At 34.8% G+C, this 18254-nt stretch overlaps 1 protein-coding gene across 5 annotated transcripts in view; it reads right to left on the bottom strand.

Annotated features, from left to right (window-relative positions):
• Positions 1–4230: 4230 nt before the first annotated feature.
• LOC121383383 (keratin, type I cytoskeletal 10-like) overlaps positions 4231–18254 on the bottom strand; it is a 37565-nt gene continuing 23541 nt past the window's right edge. For 2 of the 5 annotated variants that reach the window (XM_041513381.1, XM_041513380.1), the window contains exons 6-19: positions 17936–18001; positions 17201–17331; positions 16920–16995; positions 16418–16522; positions 15905–15997; positions 15165–15233; positions 14157–14302; positions 13260–13335; positions 12447–12560; positions 9127–9189; positions 7703–7739; positions 6990–7111; positions 6370–6477; positions 4231–5175 (exon numbers count right to left, since the gene is read on the bottom strand). In XM_041513381.1, the coding sequence (XP_041369315.1) occupies positions 4873–5175; positions 6370–6477; positions 6990–7111; positions 7703–7739; positions 9127–9189; positions 12447–12560; positions 13260–13335; positions 14157–14302; positions 15165–15233; positions 15905–15997; positions 16418–16522; positions 16920–16995; positions 17201–17331; positions 17936–18001 (1509 nt within the window). In that variant the 3' untranslated portion in view covers positions 4231–4872. The remainder of the gene's footprint in view (positions 5176–6369; positions 6478–6989; positions 7112–7702; positions 7740–9126; positions 9190–12446; positions 12561–13259; positions 13336–14156; positions 14303–15164; positions 15234–15904; positions 15998–16417; positions 16523–16919; positions 16996–17200; positions 17332–17935; positions 18002–18254) is intronic. The other 3 variants (XM_041513382.1, XM_041513383.1, XM_041513386.1) reach the window with 3 other exon arrangements.

Genomic DNA, 18254 nt, shown 5'->3' with positions numbered 1-18254 from the left:
AAACCACTTGCACTGACCAGTGATCCATAACTGGTTCAACAAAGGCCATGGTTTATGCTATCCTGCCTGTGGGAAGTGCAAATAAAAGATCCCTTGCTGCTAATCGGAAAGACGGCGACAGCGGGTTTCCTCTTAAAATCTGTGTGGTCCTTGACCATATGTCTGACACCATATAACAGTAACTAAAATGTGTTGAGTGCGTTGTTTAATAAAACATTTCTTTCTTTCTTTCTCAAGATTACGGTTTATCACAATTAATCTGCAATGTTTTTTTTAAAAATTGATTTTACATCCACATTGCTAAAATGAAATGAAAGGGCAGTCCTAAACAAGTAGTCTAGGATTTCACTCCATACACTTTTATTTTATATTTTATTTCTTTGAATATGCCTTTTTGTGAAAGAATTGGCTGGTCTACTTTGCCAAAAACTTAAAATTATGGCTATAGTTATTAAACATGTTCTATGCAATATTTTTTAACGAAAATAAAAATATAAATTGTATTTATTCTTCCATATATAACTACTTACTGTAGCTTATTAAATTGATCTTAGTAATAGACAACAACTACCATTAACCCACTGACCTGGACAGACAGCCCATCCCCGATAGTTGAAGACTGAAGTGTGTGCCCAGCACATCATGCTTGAACATCAATTGGAAATAAACCAGTTTGATTACTGTTTTTCAATTCCTTTGTAGTATTTAACATGGGTAGTTCATTAAATCAGCATCTAGGACACCCACTAAGACTGGTCCTACAAAACTACACTAAGGGTGAAAGATTGGAGAGAGATGTCATCTGCTACCTTACACACTACACAAGCTAGGTTATGACCATGGAAATTGCATATTAATTAAAGACGTAGTAGTGAGGACCGATGCAACATTTGCACCACGTATAGGTGTATTGAAATCAGAGGGGCATCTATATGGATTGCTGTCACCAAGCGATGCCACACACGTCGCATTTACTTACAGAATAATCCTATAATTTACTATAGTGTCTTCAACAAAGGATTATAAATTAGATTTTAAATATTTTATTTGACACATTTGCTTGAGCAGAATCGGTTTCAGAGCACCATCGGTTATGTGGCTTTACCGTAAACAATTGTCTACTGGCATAAACTGTATACAAAAATTACACGGTTTGTAAACGTTCACCCAAAATGGGTTGATTTTTATTGGGCAAGTTTCGTTTTTTTTTTTTAATTTGACAACATACTAGGCGCTGTACCGGCGTCGTGGTTAGGCCATTGGTCTACAGGCTGGTAGGTACTGGGTTCGGATCCCACTCGAGGCATGGGATTTTTAATTCAGATACCAACACCAAACCCTGAGAGTGCTCAGCAAGGCTCAATGGGTAGGTGTAAACCACTTGCACCGACCAGTGATCCATAACGGGTTCAACAAAGGCCATGGTTTGTGCTATCCTGCCTGTGGGAAGTGCAAATAAAAGATCCCCTTGCTGCCTGTCGTAAAATAGTAGCCTATGTTGCAAGTGGGTTTCCTCTTTAAAAAAAACGGTGTGTCCATATGTTTGACGTCCAATAGCCGATGATAAGATAAAAAATCAATGTCCTCTAGTGACGTCGTTAAATAAAACAAACTTTACTTTACATACTAGGACTAGCAGACTACAGTATGCCATTGAAAAAATCTGGGTTTTTTTTATTCATGAGCGTACAAGACAGGAGGCTGACCTAAGACCATTTTATCATATTTTCATCATTCTACATGCAAAATTTGTTATCCAAATTTGGGCATTTTCGTGTAAAACTATCCTGCCCCTATAAAACGGAGCCAGTAAGCCTATGTGCACAGTATGATTAACACAGTAAATTGGGCCTAGTAAATGCTAATTCATAAGCTCATGAACTTCAGTTCGGTTTACTACATGTTTGGTAGTATTTGAAGATGGACACAAGATAATCCCACACAAATTGAAGGGCAAATTATGTAACTGGTTCTAGACTACAACAGGGCACATATGAATACAGGGCAGTAGCTAGGATTTTTTGTTTTGGGGCAACTGAGTAGTTAATAGTCTAAAACTCCTTTTCTTTAACTTTCTATGCTTTCCGATTTTTTTCGGGGGGGGGGGTAAATAACCCCCTTGCCCCCTGCTAGCTATGGCCCTGGAATACTAATGCTCATCCATATTATCCACATATTTAGTGTGAAATTGTATTTTGTGAATACAAACAGAATACAACAATAAATCTAACTTATTAGTGGTCATCAATTTACTTACAAACGGATGAGGTCTATTTCATAGAAACTGAAAGTGGGTTAATGAAAGTAAAAAAAACATCCAGAAATTTTAATATTGAAATGAATATTTAGCAACACCCCAACATGTGCGAGAACTCTTTCAGCAGGACAATGCCAGGCCGCATATGGCATGTGTAACAAAGAAAGAAGTGTTTTATTTAACTACGCACTCAACATATTTTATTTACGGTTATATGGCATCAGACATATGGTTAAAGACCACACAGATTTTGAGAGGAAACCCGGTGTCGCCACTATATGGGCTACTCTTTCAGATTAGCAGCAAGGGATCTTTTATTTGTGCTTCCCACAGGCAGGATCGCACAAACCATGGCCTTTGTTGAACCAGTTATGGATCACTGGTCGGTGCAAGTGGTTTACACCTACCCATTGAGCCTTGCGGAGCACTCACTGAGGGTTTGGAGTCGGTATCTGGATTAAAAATCCCATGCCTCGACTGGGATCCGAACCCAGTACCTATCGGCCTGTAGGCACGTGTAACAATGGATTTCCTACAGAATGATCACTATGCATTTTTTTTTTTCAACTTAATTTTCTATATGTGGGCTCTTAGTTCCCCCCGATGCATATACTTTCACCTTTTTGATGAGGGATTTAGTTCTGTCTGTCGAGTGCTCGCTGGAGGTGCTCGTGTTGCAGGATCGGACCACCTTGATGGATCCATTGAACTGATTGGGTGTTTTTCTCATTCCAACCAGTGCACCACAACTGGACAAGGAAGGAAATGTTTTATTTAACGATGCAGTCAGTACATTTTATTTATGGTTATATGGAGTCGGCACAATTGGACAAAGGCTGTGGTATGTGCTTTCCTGTCTTAGGAAAATGCATATATAGGAAAAATGTAGGTTTCCTCAGACGACTACGAGTTAGAAATACCAAATACCACATGTTTGACATCCAATAGCCAATGATTAACTAATCAATGTGCTCCAGTGGTGTCGTTAAACTTTTTGGTGAAAACAAGGTTTTTCCAGAATGGTTGATTCAATGTGGAAAATTTCACAGCCTAATGGATGCATTTCATTGGAATGATTAATCATTTTCTCAAATATGTGGAAGAATTTAATTTTTTTTATATCAACTCGAGTGTGCACAAGCTACAGCGATGGGGAAGAAGGAATTCATATCAGATGATTCGACAGTCTTAAGGATCCTATATTAAATTGTCTGTGTTGGAGGCCTAATATTTATCCGATTTAGACAGGATTCGGAGAGGGGTACCAAAATCAAAGATTTTCATATTTTTTAATATGGTTTTGCAGGGTCTCATGTTAGATACTGGATTTATGTACTTGTCCGATCCAACCAACAGCAAGTCCACCAATACACTTAGTGGATGGGTGCATGTCCTTCACAATGACAGATGAAAGTTAACATGGACAAAAATGCAAATATTGCAGGAATTCAACGACTTTTTTTTTTTTACCGTTTCTCTAATTGTTTGACCGGCCATCGGTCTACAGGCTGGCAGGTACTGGGTTCGGATCCCAGTCAAGGCATGGGATTTTTAATCCAGATACCGACTCCAAACCCCCGAGTGAGTGCTCCGCAAGGCTCAATGGGTAGGTGTAAACCACTTGCACCGACCAGTGATCCATAACTGGTTCAACAAAGGCCATGGTTTGTGCTATCCTACCTGTGGGAAGTGCAAATAAAAGATCCTTGCTGCCTATCGGAAGAGTAGCCCATGTAGTGGCGACAGCGGGTTTCCTCTAAAAATCCGTGTGGTCCTGAAATTAATTCTGAAAATGTTTTCTTAAGTTTCAATGGGTCTCTTTCTCTTTATAAAGGTATATTTGAAAACCATTACAAACTGCATGTAACCCTCAGCACAATGAATATGGAGTAGATACATTTCCAAAATAGACATCTGGGAAATCATTTCCACTCCATGCAAACTTAAAAGTGAAATCAAAACAAAAGACCAAATAAAGCCAGGAATATTTGTTTATTTTCCAACATGTCCATTAGTGCATCAAATTAAGCATAAAAACTAGCAACATTTAGTCAATATGGCATGGCAACTACTTCAAATTGGCAATTTCAAGTTGAATGAAGAATTTGCTAATATTTCTGGATTACACTAATCAATACTTTACTACAAAACATTAAAACTACAAAGACAACACATGGTGAAAGGTAATATTCATGATCTTCAACTTATAGTTGTGAATGTACAAAACCATGACAATGAAAGAACACGATAAAAGCCAATACAATAGCTAAAATGATTGTGTAGTGACAAATTGTCAACATAAAAACATGACATGGTGCAAACAATTTACAGAAATTGGGATCAAATAACGATTAAGGCAGTTTTTTTTCCAATCTGCCCAATATTTCATTAAGAAACATTAAAATATGCCTAACGATGAATCATTTGTCAACCTATGAAACAAACTTTAATTTGTGAACGTCTAGAAAACATCTCTCCCCATGTCACATTTGTCTATATGAAATTGGCCTGTGAAAGAAATCGATATTAACACTGACATACAACATGAAAATAAATGTCCCTTTCTATGTAAATGTTTTGTGAAAGGTTGATCCACCATTTAGAAACCAAATGCATTATTTCCTGCCACGTCGAGCCTTTCCTCTGCGAGTTCCTTTTCCCTTCGATGGCGAGGTTTCCTCAGCCTCCTCGGCCAGTATCGAGTTCTCGGCCTCGGCCTCCATTTCCTCCGCTCCGGCCTCCTGATCAGCTACCTCCGGCTCGCCAGTTTCCTGGTCGCCAGTCTCCTGGTCGCCAGTCTCCTGGTCACCAGTCTCGGTGTCCTGAAGCAGCTCGTCCTCGGCAAAGTCGGCAACTACTCCATCACCACCTTCTCCACCATTCTGATGCTCATCCTGCGAGGTCTCCATCTCCTCAGCCTGTTATAAAATTTAACAATACATGTTCACTGTGCTGCTCAACGGGTTAAACAATACACGTACACTGTGCTGTTCAACGGGTTAAACAATACATGTACACTGTGCTGCTCAACGGGTTAAACAATACACGTTCACTGTGCTGCTTAACGGGTTAAACAATACACGTACACTGTGCTGTTCAACAGGTTAAACAATACATGTTCACTGCGCTGCTTAACGGGTTAAACAATACACGTTCACTGTGCTGCTTAACGGGTTAAACAATACACGTACACTGTGCTGTTCAACAGGTTAAACAATACATGTTCACTGCGCTGCTTAACGGGTTAAACAATACATGTTCACTTTGCTGCTCAACAGATTAAACAATACATGTTCAGTGCTGTTCAACAAGTGCATGAGAAAATGTGTGAAACAGTTTTCTTTATACCAAAACTGTTTGACCAGGCTACAAGGCATTCAATACGTGGATATACTATGGTAAAGTTGTGAATTAAAACAAGTTATTTCATTAATTTTTTATGTTGAATGCAGGATAAATAAAACCATAATTGGTTACAGTCTTAAGATATCGGCTTTATCCTCAAGTTGAATGCCAAATGTTGTGACACTCCGAGAGAGCCGATATCTTAATACAGTAACCACTTATTCCCTATATATCGATTAAGGCAAGTCCTTTAAAAGATGTAGGTTTTCAATTCGAGGCCCACTTTCCATTAAGGTGATTCCACATGTGTTTTATTGTGTGCGTTTTTGCACATGGAAACATGCTTTTTCATACGTGCGTTTTCCTGTACAAAATTTTACCGTATAGGAGTGTACTTTAAATTAAAAGTAAATGCTCCACGTTATGAGATCACCACATTGAAAAATTCTGAGAAAAATCATGCATTGATACTTTTTTGTTTAGCATGCTGAATACCTGCACACCAAATCGCGTATATGGAAAAAGCCATATGTAAATGTACTTTATCAATAAACTTGCATGCAAAATTAAATTAATGGAAAGTGGGCCTTAACTGCAGACACAAGTAATGAAAATGTCCACCTATCGAAACAATTTAAATAACCATGTCAAGAGGTACACTATACTAGGGACCTGATTATATTCCAACTCAAAATCTGTCGCAAGACATTTCTGAAGGCTTCTTTGATGGAGATCAGACCAGATCGGAATTTGTTTAAATGACTCACCTCGGCATCTGGATCAATTTCTCCCATCTCAGTTCGAGTAGTCTTTACTATCGCATCCTGAATTTCCTCAAACTGAGCACTACTTTCCAACTGCTCTTCCTTAATTTTCTGAAGGGACCATAAAAAAAAAAAGAGGAAAAAAAAAGAGAGCTAAAATACTATTTAGAAGTTTTTAAAAGAGTATCATCAGAGGATGGGAATTATAAAAACATAATTTAATATATTTTATTCACCTAGCATCCTACTGTAAAACATTTTAAACAGGTTTTTCAAGTCACAATTTAAAAAACAAAAATAAATGCATTTAAGAATGACAAAAACAATTTAATTTTTTTTTTTTTTTCATTTACCTACAGAACATGTTTCAAAAGGCATAATTTAAATATGTATTGGAATTTGAAAACAAATTTAATATCTTAATATTTTTCAGTATCATTTGAAATTACGGTAGGTCTACATTAAAACAAAAATTCCTACATGATGAAACCTGAAAATACATGCACGATTTCCAGAATTAGTGTCGTAAATTAAACAGAATTCAAAACAAAGGTGGGTGGGGGTAGGGTCAAGTTTTTTCTTCAGTACATGTGTTCCACAAAAATACTCAAATGCAAACAAACCTTCCAGTTTCTGTAGTGGTTCTCGGAACTGCAGTGGAACTTGAGTGTATCGTATCTCTTGCGGTAATATTTTTTGCATACTTTGCAATAGTAACCCAAGATGGGCATCATCTCATCCTCACCTGTTAATGTAACATTATTTATTTGTCTCTGCATTAGTCACTTTTTGTTCACTTGAAAAATATAGTGAATGAGCAATATACATAAAAATATTTTTTTTTAAATCTTTGAGAATTATCAACGAAAGAAATACATAAAAATTCTGTACAAAATCAGTCCGAATAAAATAATTGTGGAGTATCTGTACTACCAATTTTCAAAGTGAAAATAGGTGTTATAAAATATACAAAGGTAGGGTTTTTTCAAGTATTCACATGCAAATAAAAAGGTTTTACTAAACAATTTAATTTAAAAATAAATGGGTGCACATTAAAAGATTGGAATGTTGTTTGCTAGGGACAAACATTTAAAGTGTTTAGTTCCCTGGATGCATTTGTCAATAACTACCAGGTAAATCAGAGTTACGATTTACTATGGCAACCTGCAAGATCCCTGGCTATTTTCACAATTTTGATACTTCCATGTAACAATACTGATTAAAGGAACAATATAGCACATAATGGAGTTGCTTAATCCAGAGTCTAGATGAATTAGTTTACAAAGAATAAATAGGACACATCAGCAGCTACAAAACAGATGGTGCAAATACATACCATACGTCTTGCCTTTGCTGAACAACGGAATCTCAACCTGTAAAGAATGTAAGAGTATGTAATATCATAGAAAGCAACTGTTTTACTCAACCATGCTCGACATTCAACAGACGATTAATAAATCAGTGTGCTCTAGGGTGTATACCACCAAATCAAATCCCATGCAACAATAGTAACATACATCACTAAAACTCCTACCTGCAGCATATCAATCGACATATACACCACAGATATAAATACTACCATCCCTCATCCTTAAAGTGAATCAGACAAAATTGGGGGTGAAGCTGCTCATTTCAGAGATAGTGGGTAGCATCGGACTACCCTAGTTCCTAGTTTGGTATTAGATGAAATAAAATCATAGGACTTGTGGTGTTGACTGGTCTATCAAAAGTGTATTGCACCTCATACTTGCTTACCCATCCAGAGAGAAAGAAATGTTTTATTTAACGACGCACTCAACACATTTTATTTACGGTTATATAGCGTCAAGCATATGGTGAAGGACCACACAGATAATGAGAGGAAACCTGCTGTTGCCACTTCATGGGCTACTCTTTTCAATTAGTAGCAAGGGATCTTTTATATGCACCATCCCACACAGGGTAGTACATACCAGTCGTGGTGCACTGGCTGGAACAAGAAATAGCCCAATGGGCCCACCGACGGGGATCGATCCCACAGAGACCATGCATCAAGCGAGCGCTGTACCACTGGGCTACGTCCCGCCTCAACCCAGCTAGAAGTTATTTTGTTTAGTACCATCTCTAATGGGGTCATTATCCAATTCATATTTCCCACTGTTTTGCAAACGGCACTCAACGGAAATAATAATAGTACAACAGGAAATAGACTGAAGTATGGCAGCTTTAGTTATTTGTTTTTCAATAGAAAATACATGGGAATTTAGAGTTGAAAAAGTTGATTCAGGCAAGTATTTTTGTTGGACAGCAATGGCAGAGAGTCACAGTAATTTTCAGGAATCGATCCCGGATAGTTACAGCCAATTTGGTACTAAATTTGACCGTGTTACAAACAACAAAAATCCCGAAATACTGGGATACGAATCGTAGTTCGTTTCCCAAAATAAATCTGGTAAAAAAAACCACAATGATTGGGAATAATGGATATAAATATTGGACATCTGGCCACCAATGTCCCTAATTTTAATCATCAATAACTGATCTAAAATATAAAATTAGAAAAACCCACAAAAATAATACTTGCGGATTAAAATAAATTTTTTATTTTAGGCGCATTTATAAGTGAAAATGTGAGTAAAAGTTATAAATTTGTATCCTCTCAACATAGTTTTTGTCCAGATTTAATCCAGTAGTCAGGTTATGAAGACTTGTTAAATTCAAGTATTTTGGTAAACTTTTAACTTCTATTGTCAATGTAGGAATCTTCTTGCAGATACCTACCTTATCTTCAGTCACTTTCAGAGTTCTTTCTCGGCCAGATTTCACATTGTTCTCCTTCTCTTTCTGCAGTATAACAAAAAAATATAAAAAAATTGACAATTATTTTAAGTCTATGCCTAGTTAAAATCCAACACAGAGTTTGTGCATTATTCTGGAATAAAAATATTTCAAATAAAAATTTTTAATGACAATATCAGGTAATTTATCTCAATACAAGTAATCTATTTTCAGTAATGTTAATACTGACATGGAAGTGGTGAAAACAAATTTGTTTTGTTTTTGGAACTAAAATGACTGAATTAATCAGCTTTTACACAAAGCTATATAAATGTCTGACTGGCTAGATGATTTTTACATAGCCATTATGAGACTACTTTTCACTGGAGTTCACTTATTTATTTTTATGACAAAAACAAATACGCTTAGGAATTGAAATGTTTAAATTTCTGGTGAACTGGTTAGATGACTTTTACATAGCCATTATGCAATTACTTTTCACTGGAATTCACTTATTTTTTATAAAAAAAACCCCAAATATGCTAAGGAATTGAAATGTTTAAATTTCTGGTGAACTGGTTAATTCTTTTGGGAGGTGGTGGTGGGCTATATTTAAATGAGTTTGAGACACAATGTTTACAGTGAAATATCACTTTTAGTTACAATGTTTGGCTTTTGAAAATAAGCGTGCAAGAAAAATAAATCTATCAGAGTTTTGATAATGCATTTCCAACACATGGACAAAATGTATTTGCGAGGGCCGTGGTAACATTCTACATATTTTTTTTCTTTCTTCAAGGTTAGAACCTCACAAAATTAATAAATCGATTATTCTAACTGCCGTGACTAACAAAAATCACTTCCAATATAATAATTCACAAATGGATAAAGTGATGATAATAAAATCAACAAAAGTGTGTACGATGACTGTAAATACATTCCGAGAAAAAAAATTGGTGACCAACTTAAAACAAATTCCATTAACATTTTAACGAGTTGCGACATGTTTTTGGGGGTTGCTTAACCTTCTGACGACTATCAATTTTGGACAAAAACCATATCGAGGATGTACAAGTTTACAATTTTTATTTTAAATACATAAAATAATGTTCACATGTGAAAGGGTATTATTTGTTAAAGCACTTTTTAAAGTCTCTTTTCCGTATGCGCAATTGTGGCCAAATGTCCAGTATTTATGGCAATTATTCCCAATCAGTTTTACTTACCACAATTTCTCTTTAAACATTCCACCATTTCGTGATTTTAGTTGCTGGTAAAAACAGTAAACTTTATTATCAAATTAGCTGTCACCATTGGCTATCAATTCCTCAAAATTACCACAACATACCACCATTATTGTCAAGTGAAAATATTCACTGCAAACAACTTTTGGAACTCTAAATGTCCAGGTATTTGTCACAGAAAAACAAAGTAAAATGGCCATTGTAGTCTCAATCAAAGCTATTTCAAGCTGTCTGATTATCTCCAGTGAGACACGTGCAAAAAGATGGGAAATATGAATTGGTGAATGCACTGCATGCGGTTTTGTGTGTAGGCTTGCATGACATCATAGTCAGAAGGTTAAGGAAATACCTCAAAATCAATTGGTTTTAACAACATGAACAAAAACATCAAAATTAATTCCTAACTTCAGTCTGTTCTGACCAAAAAGCAACCACTGCAACCTTTTTGCTCATGAGAGTATTAACATTTAAAATTCAGAAAACCCCAATTATAAACTTTTAACAACATTGGACATGAAGAGTACAGTGTCAAAGTTCTGTTTAATCTGCATGGAAGCTAAGGAGGTGTAGATAAACAGTGTGTGGTATTACAGACGATTAGCACACAATGGGCACAACTCTCTACAAGTTCATGATGACTGTTAATATCGGTTACAGACTGAAAAATAAAAACAAAAATCACAAAGGTTGTTTTTTTTAATTCGCAGAACCAATTTACATATCAATCAGCCTCAACCAAGAAGGGGCAGATATGTTACAAATAAGTCATAAATATTTTCATATTATTATGTACAGAAAGGCGTCTCTGGATAGACAGAGAATAACTAGTTAATGACGTAGGATATCGGCTTTATCCTATGAAGGTAAGAATGAGAAATTTGCCCTGAACAGGATGAAGCTGATATCCTAGATCAGTAACTAGTTATTATTTTCATCCTGCAGTCCATCAAACATTAAAGGGAAAAACAATCATTTCTGATATTTTACCTACATTGTAAAATGAACAATTTTGTAATGTATCTATGCATATGACGTTTGTGATGTCAAAAGTCATAATCTGCTAGTATACGTGTATGACTGCTTATAATAGGTCATAATCGGCCAGTAGAAACAGTGGTTGCAGGATAAAACTAAATACATTATCACTTAACTGACTGCATAATATACATGTATAAAAAGATAGTGTTTTTTTAAACTACAGACAACGTAATCACAATTATGCAGTAAATGCTGCAATTCTAGTATTTGAAAAAACATGCACTCATTGGCATCAAGAAGAAAAATACAATCACACACCATTAAAAATAATAAATCAAACTGATATGCAGCTGGAGATGTTATATAAAAACAGTTTGTTTTGTTAACGACACCACTAGAGCACATTGATTTATTAATCGTCAGCTACTGGATGCCAGAACCGACTGCACATCAAGTGAGCGCTTTACCACTGGGCTACGTACCGCCCCTCATATAGAAATATATCAAATACTTATTTAAAAACAATAAAAATAATAATAATTATAATATTTTTTTTTAATTTGATAATAACTATGTTGCATTAGACCATTTGCGGACATTAATGCTGGTGTTACCGTTACAAATAGTTTTACCAGCGACGCAAAGCGGAGACGGTATAAAATGATATTTGCGACTGTTAAACCAGCATTAATGTAAGCAAATGGTCAAATACAACATAGTTTTCCCCATTCTAATTCAATAAATCCATTTTTAAAAATAATTTTCTTTTAATTCATAATTTTTCGGAAAGAACACAGCTTTAATCATTCCTGTCAGCGTCACACACGTGATGTCACACCAACATTTTTTAACAGTATTTATGTCCATTTTTTTAGGGGAATATGCGTATTTACTTCAGAAAAGGTTCAATGGTTTACTTTGAAAAGCAACTAAAAAGCGATATGTAGCATATGGATACGTAAACTCTCGGAAAATTCAAAAAAAAAATTGGACACGTTAATGGTAGTTTTAGTATCGCAATCAAATTTTGCGTTATATGCAGATTGAATCAGAATTATGGGCTTTGGTTACTCTATTAGAAAAATAAAAAAAGATCATTACCCAGCTTACCTCCTTGTGCCCGTCAGTTGCACGATGGCGGAGGACCTCGGTGTATGTATTGAATTCAGCAATGTCACACCAAGTGCAACCACGAGCAGACTGCTGTCCTCGGTACTAAAAAATACAAAGGTCAACTTAAGCGGAATTGTTACAAACTGTATTTGAACAGATTCAACGGTTAATTAAAAAAATATTCTCCACTTTTAGTCAAATAGCGACCGAAGAAAGAAAGGTAGGTTTCTTTAATGATGCACACAACTCACTTACTTACATAATTACGATTATATGGCATCGGACATATGATTGAGCAGCACAAAGATAATTAAGAGAGGAAACACTACCACCATTCTTTTCAATTAGAAGAAATGGATTTTTTATATGCACCATCCCAGAGTCAGGATTGTACATGCCATGGCTTTTGTTACACTAGTTGTAGAACACTAGCCCAGTGCATCCACAGATGGGGATCGATACTAGACAGACTGTACATCATGCCATCAGCCCAAAACTGGGCTACGTCCCACCCATTCCATAAGCAGTAACCAGTGACAATAACCAACAGATTCACAAGCGCACAAATCAAACTCTTCTTTGGTGATCCACCATGTCTCCTAAAAGTGTACTTCAATAATGTTGAATTTTGTTAGAAATATTTCCATTAGCACCATGGTTTGTTTTAAAACATTGGTATGAATCTACATATAGTTTGTAAGCTCCTCAAAAATGTTTTATAATTGAGAAAAAATTCAGGGTAAAATGTGCTGACATTAAAAACATCAAAATTAAAAATTAAAAAAACCCCAACATATATACCTTGTGAAGTGTTTCACGAACATGGTCATCTTCTGTACCAGAATAAGGAATGTCACATACTGTGCAGAACTCACTCCTGGAAATAATTTTTAAATTTTTTTTAGGCAAAAAACACCACCATTCTCCACAATTTTTCCAATCCAGCTTCACATATTTATGTGGATCATATTAACTAATTTGGAAACACATTTATCATTTAGTACGAGGTCCATCATTGTGAATGTCGATCCCAAGATAAAATTGTGTGTCTTGACAAATTTCATAGATAAATAAAAAGATTTAAAACTGGGTAGTAAAAAATAGCATTAAACAGTTTAAGTCGGACATTACTTACTCCTTTCTGAATGTTATTACTGCCTTTGATTGGACTTACTCATAGCCTGGTTATGTGAAAAGAAAGGAAGAAACTTTTATTTAACAATGCACTCAACACATTTTATTTATGGTTACATAGCATTGGACTACACAGATACTGAGAGAGGAAACCCACTGTCACCACTTCGTAGGCTACTTTTTTCGATTAGCAGCACAGGATCTTTTATATGTACCATCCCAGACAGGATGACACATACCATGGCCGTTGATATACCAGTCGTGGTGCACTGGCTGGAATGAGAAATAGCCCAATGGGCCCACTGACGGGGATCGATCACAAACCGACTGCGCATCAAGCAAGCGTTTTATCACTGCCACTGGCAATTTATACCAAAATTCATGTATGATTAACTGTAACCCTCTAAACTACTAAAACAATTGCTCAAAGAATTTTGGCAATTTACAAGTCTGACAATGTGCAGAACAATATGTAGAATTGAGCAGTCTTTTCTCATTCCTGATGACATGTATACATTTGATATATAATTATGAAATTATTTCATGGTATGTTTAAAAACTTACTGTTGCACTTTCAGCTCTTTCTGTTTTTCAATGCGTTTCAGAATATCTTGGATGCTCTCATCTTGAACATTCTCATCCTCAGCTTTTTCCTTCAGTTCATTGAACTTTTCCTTGTGTTGGTCAGTCTCAAGATGCTCATTCATCAACTATTAATTGCAAAAACAAACATAAGATGTTAGTGATTTCCCTAGAAATTAGGCAAGGCATGGTAGACTAAACACTTTTGGGGCATTCTGACCATTTTCAGGGCACTTGTTTTTCATTAAAATTACACAAAAATTACTTGAAATAAACATTAATGTAATTTATGTGCTTGCTTTAATAAATGAATGACAAAAGATATAAAAGGCATATTTTATTAATTAATAATACCTTTTGGGGTGTTTTATAAAGGCAATTTTAGAATTAATTATTGAAAAAGGCTTCTTTAATCTCTGGGCAGCATGGCACTGATTAAGGCAAGATGGTGCTAGACTACTGAGGCATGGTGCTGCACCATGCTAAAACAAGCTAGGGAAAAACACTAGATGTTCATGTCCTTGCTAGAATTACCATAGATATATGCTAGAATAAATAACTTGACTAACACTAGAAGAAAGAACTGAATAACAAAAATATTAAAAACTGAATGATAATAGAAAAATGAGTTTAAACACTTTTCAAAACCGAGCCGTATAAAAGTTATTTCAAACTGAATCATGCAGCTTGTCCAAGACAAAGGAAAGGTAAAGTAACAACGGATAAAATAATTCCTAAAAACCGACAACATATCTGTCCAGCTGTCTAAATATTGGATATACCTATCATCTTGTTAAAAAAAAGTTTGAAAATGAGCTAAATCACCCCCCTTTTTCAGCAGTTATTTAATTATTTCCTTTATACAAACACTCAGTATACAACAATACATTTTTTTCTTTGACCGCATAACCCACATTTTATTACGCAAATAAAAAGTTGGTGAATTCAATGCCACTTAGTTATCAATTTAAGTGGTTAATCTTAACTTGCCTCCAAAGTAGCCAACTCTTCATCACACGCAAAGCAATAGGTCACAGAGCTGTCAACCTCCACCACAGACTGAAAACAAGTACAATTATTATTATTTAACTGTTCCAGAAATTAAAATAATTAAATAACAGATGTCAGGGCTTCTAGAATTTTATAAAAATCCACTAGCCATGGGATCAGTGATTTTAAAAATGTACTAGCCATGATTAAATATTCACTAGCCCTACTTTAAATAAATACAATTTTACTAATAGTAATAATCAGATACGTCACCTAAAGAGGGAGACCGAGCTTAAAAAACTTTAGATTGGGGTGGAAAGAGGGGTCAGGATATTCATATTTACAAAATATGTAAATGCTGCATTTGACAAGGGTTTTTTCCCCCCACTAGCCATCAGGCTAGTTATAGTAATTATTTACTAGCCCAAAACTGAATATCACTAGCCATGGGAGTAGGGCTATGATAATCTAGAAGCCCTGCGCATGTTAACTTTGGTCACATAACCTATAGTTTGGTAAATATTCATTTAGTGTGAAAAGAAAGATATGACAAATTACTGATTTTATTTCTGCTACAAAACTAAACAAAAATATAATAATATTGACAAACAGCATCTCTACGAGATAAATATGCTGTCTTATAATAAAAAAAAAAAAAAGGAAGGAATTATTTTTATCTGAAATGCCTGAAAAGTCGGGTTATTTTTAGCAAAACAAAATATAACTGAATACAGACTTACATCATCAATGATGACCTTAACCTCTTTTCCTTCTTCATTAATGCGTTTTTCAATACGAGTTCCACTTATCTTGCGTCCTTTCTTGATCATATTCTGCAAATAAAATACAACTGTCTGGTAAAGAATGTTGAGAATATTATGTAATGATCACACATTTGCATAATTTTTACATGGTGAAAATAAAAATATGTTAGGGCTCTTTTTTATAATTTAAAAAGTAAATAAAATTAAAATTCTGTGCACAATGAACACAAAAGAAAGAAAGAATTTTTTTTCATTTAACATTTTATTTACGGTTATATGGTTAAGGACCATAAAGATAGAGGAGAAACCCGCTGTCGCCACTTCATGGGCTACTCTTCGATTAGCAGCAAGGGATCTTTTATATGTACCATCCCAGACAGGGTAGTACATACCACAGCTTTTGATATACCAGTCGTGGTGCAATGAACACAAAAGAATCAACTAACTAGCACTGGTCTTTCATGTCAAAATATATATAAGAAAACCTACCTCAATGTGTTCTCTAGAATTTCGATGTTGCAGAACATGACTTGCATCATCAAACTTAGCAAGTTCACACCAGCCACAACCTTTTTCAACTTGTTCCTTGCAGAACTGAAAATAAAATGTTCATCTGATTTGTATATATACATGCATTTGCAGTAGTGATAATTAATTAGAACAAATAAACAGTAACGTTAATTTTACAAAGTTAATGTTTTTGTATGATTACTACATAAACCTAAAACAAAATCAGTTTGATTTGTTTAACAACACTACTAGAGCACATTGATTTATTAATCATCGGCTACTGGATGTCAAACATATGGTCATTTTGACATGGTCATTCCGACACAATCATAAAGGGGAAACCTACTACATTTTTTCATTGGTAGCAAGGGATATTTTATATGTACTATCCCACAGAAAGGATAGCATATACCACTGCCTTTGGTATTAACAGTCATGGTGTATCCCACTCCTTTGTTAAATAACAAGTAAAGATACTTACATTATGTCTGTCTGTTCGTTCATGATCTCGACCCTGGCCAGAATGGCTAATATCACAAATTTTGCACTCCTCAGTTCTGAAACATACACATAAATTAGTAGGCCTATATTAAAAGAAAACCTGATGATGTTTACATGTAATCAAACATTCAAATGAGGAATAAAAAAACTCACAAAAATAGCAGATTTGAACCTATTTGCAAAATTATATTTGAAGAGAAATGAACAATGCATGAGTGTTTTATTCAGATTACAGTTGCCTCAAACTATGCTGACACTTACAAAGCAGCTTTCAGTTCCTCGATCTTGGCCATCTTCTCCAATATCGCTTTGTTGTTTTCATTTTCAGGATCAGCTTCTATAATTGCCAATTTATCCTTATGTTTTGTTTCCTCCAGATGAGAATCGAACATCTAAATACAAATGCATTCATAATTAAACAAGCATTGGAAACACTGCAAATCCCCCTGTGATTGTATGATCACATTTCTTTATATCAAGTTTCATGAAAATAATATCAGAAATGAAATAAACGCTATGGCATTATTATGTAATTAGTGATTTTTAAAACAGACAAGTAAAACAAATCTTCCAGACTTTAGTCACGTATAATACTATTGTTGCAATATAATACACATCAGAATCCAAGAGACATCCAATTACGTAGTCTGGTTGATAAGCTTTTGCTGTTTTAACAGGTTTTGTAAATAAATACATTCCTCAATTATTACAATCATCTTTTTTGTGATAGTACATTCTCAGATGAAATTGTGCTTTTTGAAATGCACTATTTAAACCATTTAATTTTGGAACAGTAATTGGCAAATATTCAGTATTTTTTGTTTATATTATTTGGTAATAAACTTGCCTGAATGTCTTTGTACATCTAACAAAGTTTGAACCACATTCAGGAACAATCTGGGCAATTCACAAAAATACTACATTTTTACCAAATATAGCACTATTTAATTTAATTAAAAAATTGAAATTTCCTAGAAACCTGTTTAGTTTACTTACTTTCCTTGTGTACGTTTCCACTTCACAAACATGACAATAAGTGGTTGCCTTATTATGGTCTGCTATCTATAAAATACATATATATTAAAAAAAAAAAATTCAATACAACTGTTCGATCAAAAGTTACGATCACACTCACAAGACAGGCATGTTAAGATAATTATCTGCCTTAGAAATCAATAGAAATATTTTCTTTTGATATATGAATTCAATGAAGATGTATGGGAGAAAACTAAATTAATATAAACAAATATATTCATAACATTTTTCCAAAATAAACAAACAATTCATTTAGAGGTTTTGCCACAAAATGTTATAA

The sequence above is a fragment of the Gigantopelta aegis genome, chromosome 10, assembly GCF_016097555.1.
Source record: "Gigantopelta aegis isolate Gae_Host chromosome 10, Gae_host_genome, whole genome shotgun sequence".
Taxonomy (NCBI): Eukaryota; Metazoa; Mollusca; class Gastropoda; order Neomphalida; family Peltospiridae; genus Gigantopelta; species Gigantopelta aegis.
The sequence above is the reverse complement of the archived record's forward strand: the minus strand, read 5'-3'. Positions and strand labels throughout refer to the sequence as shown.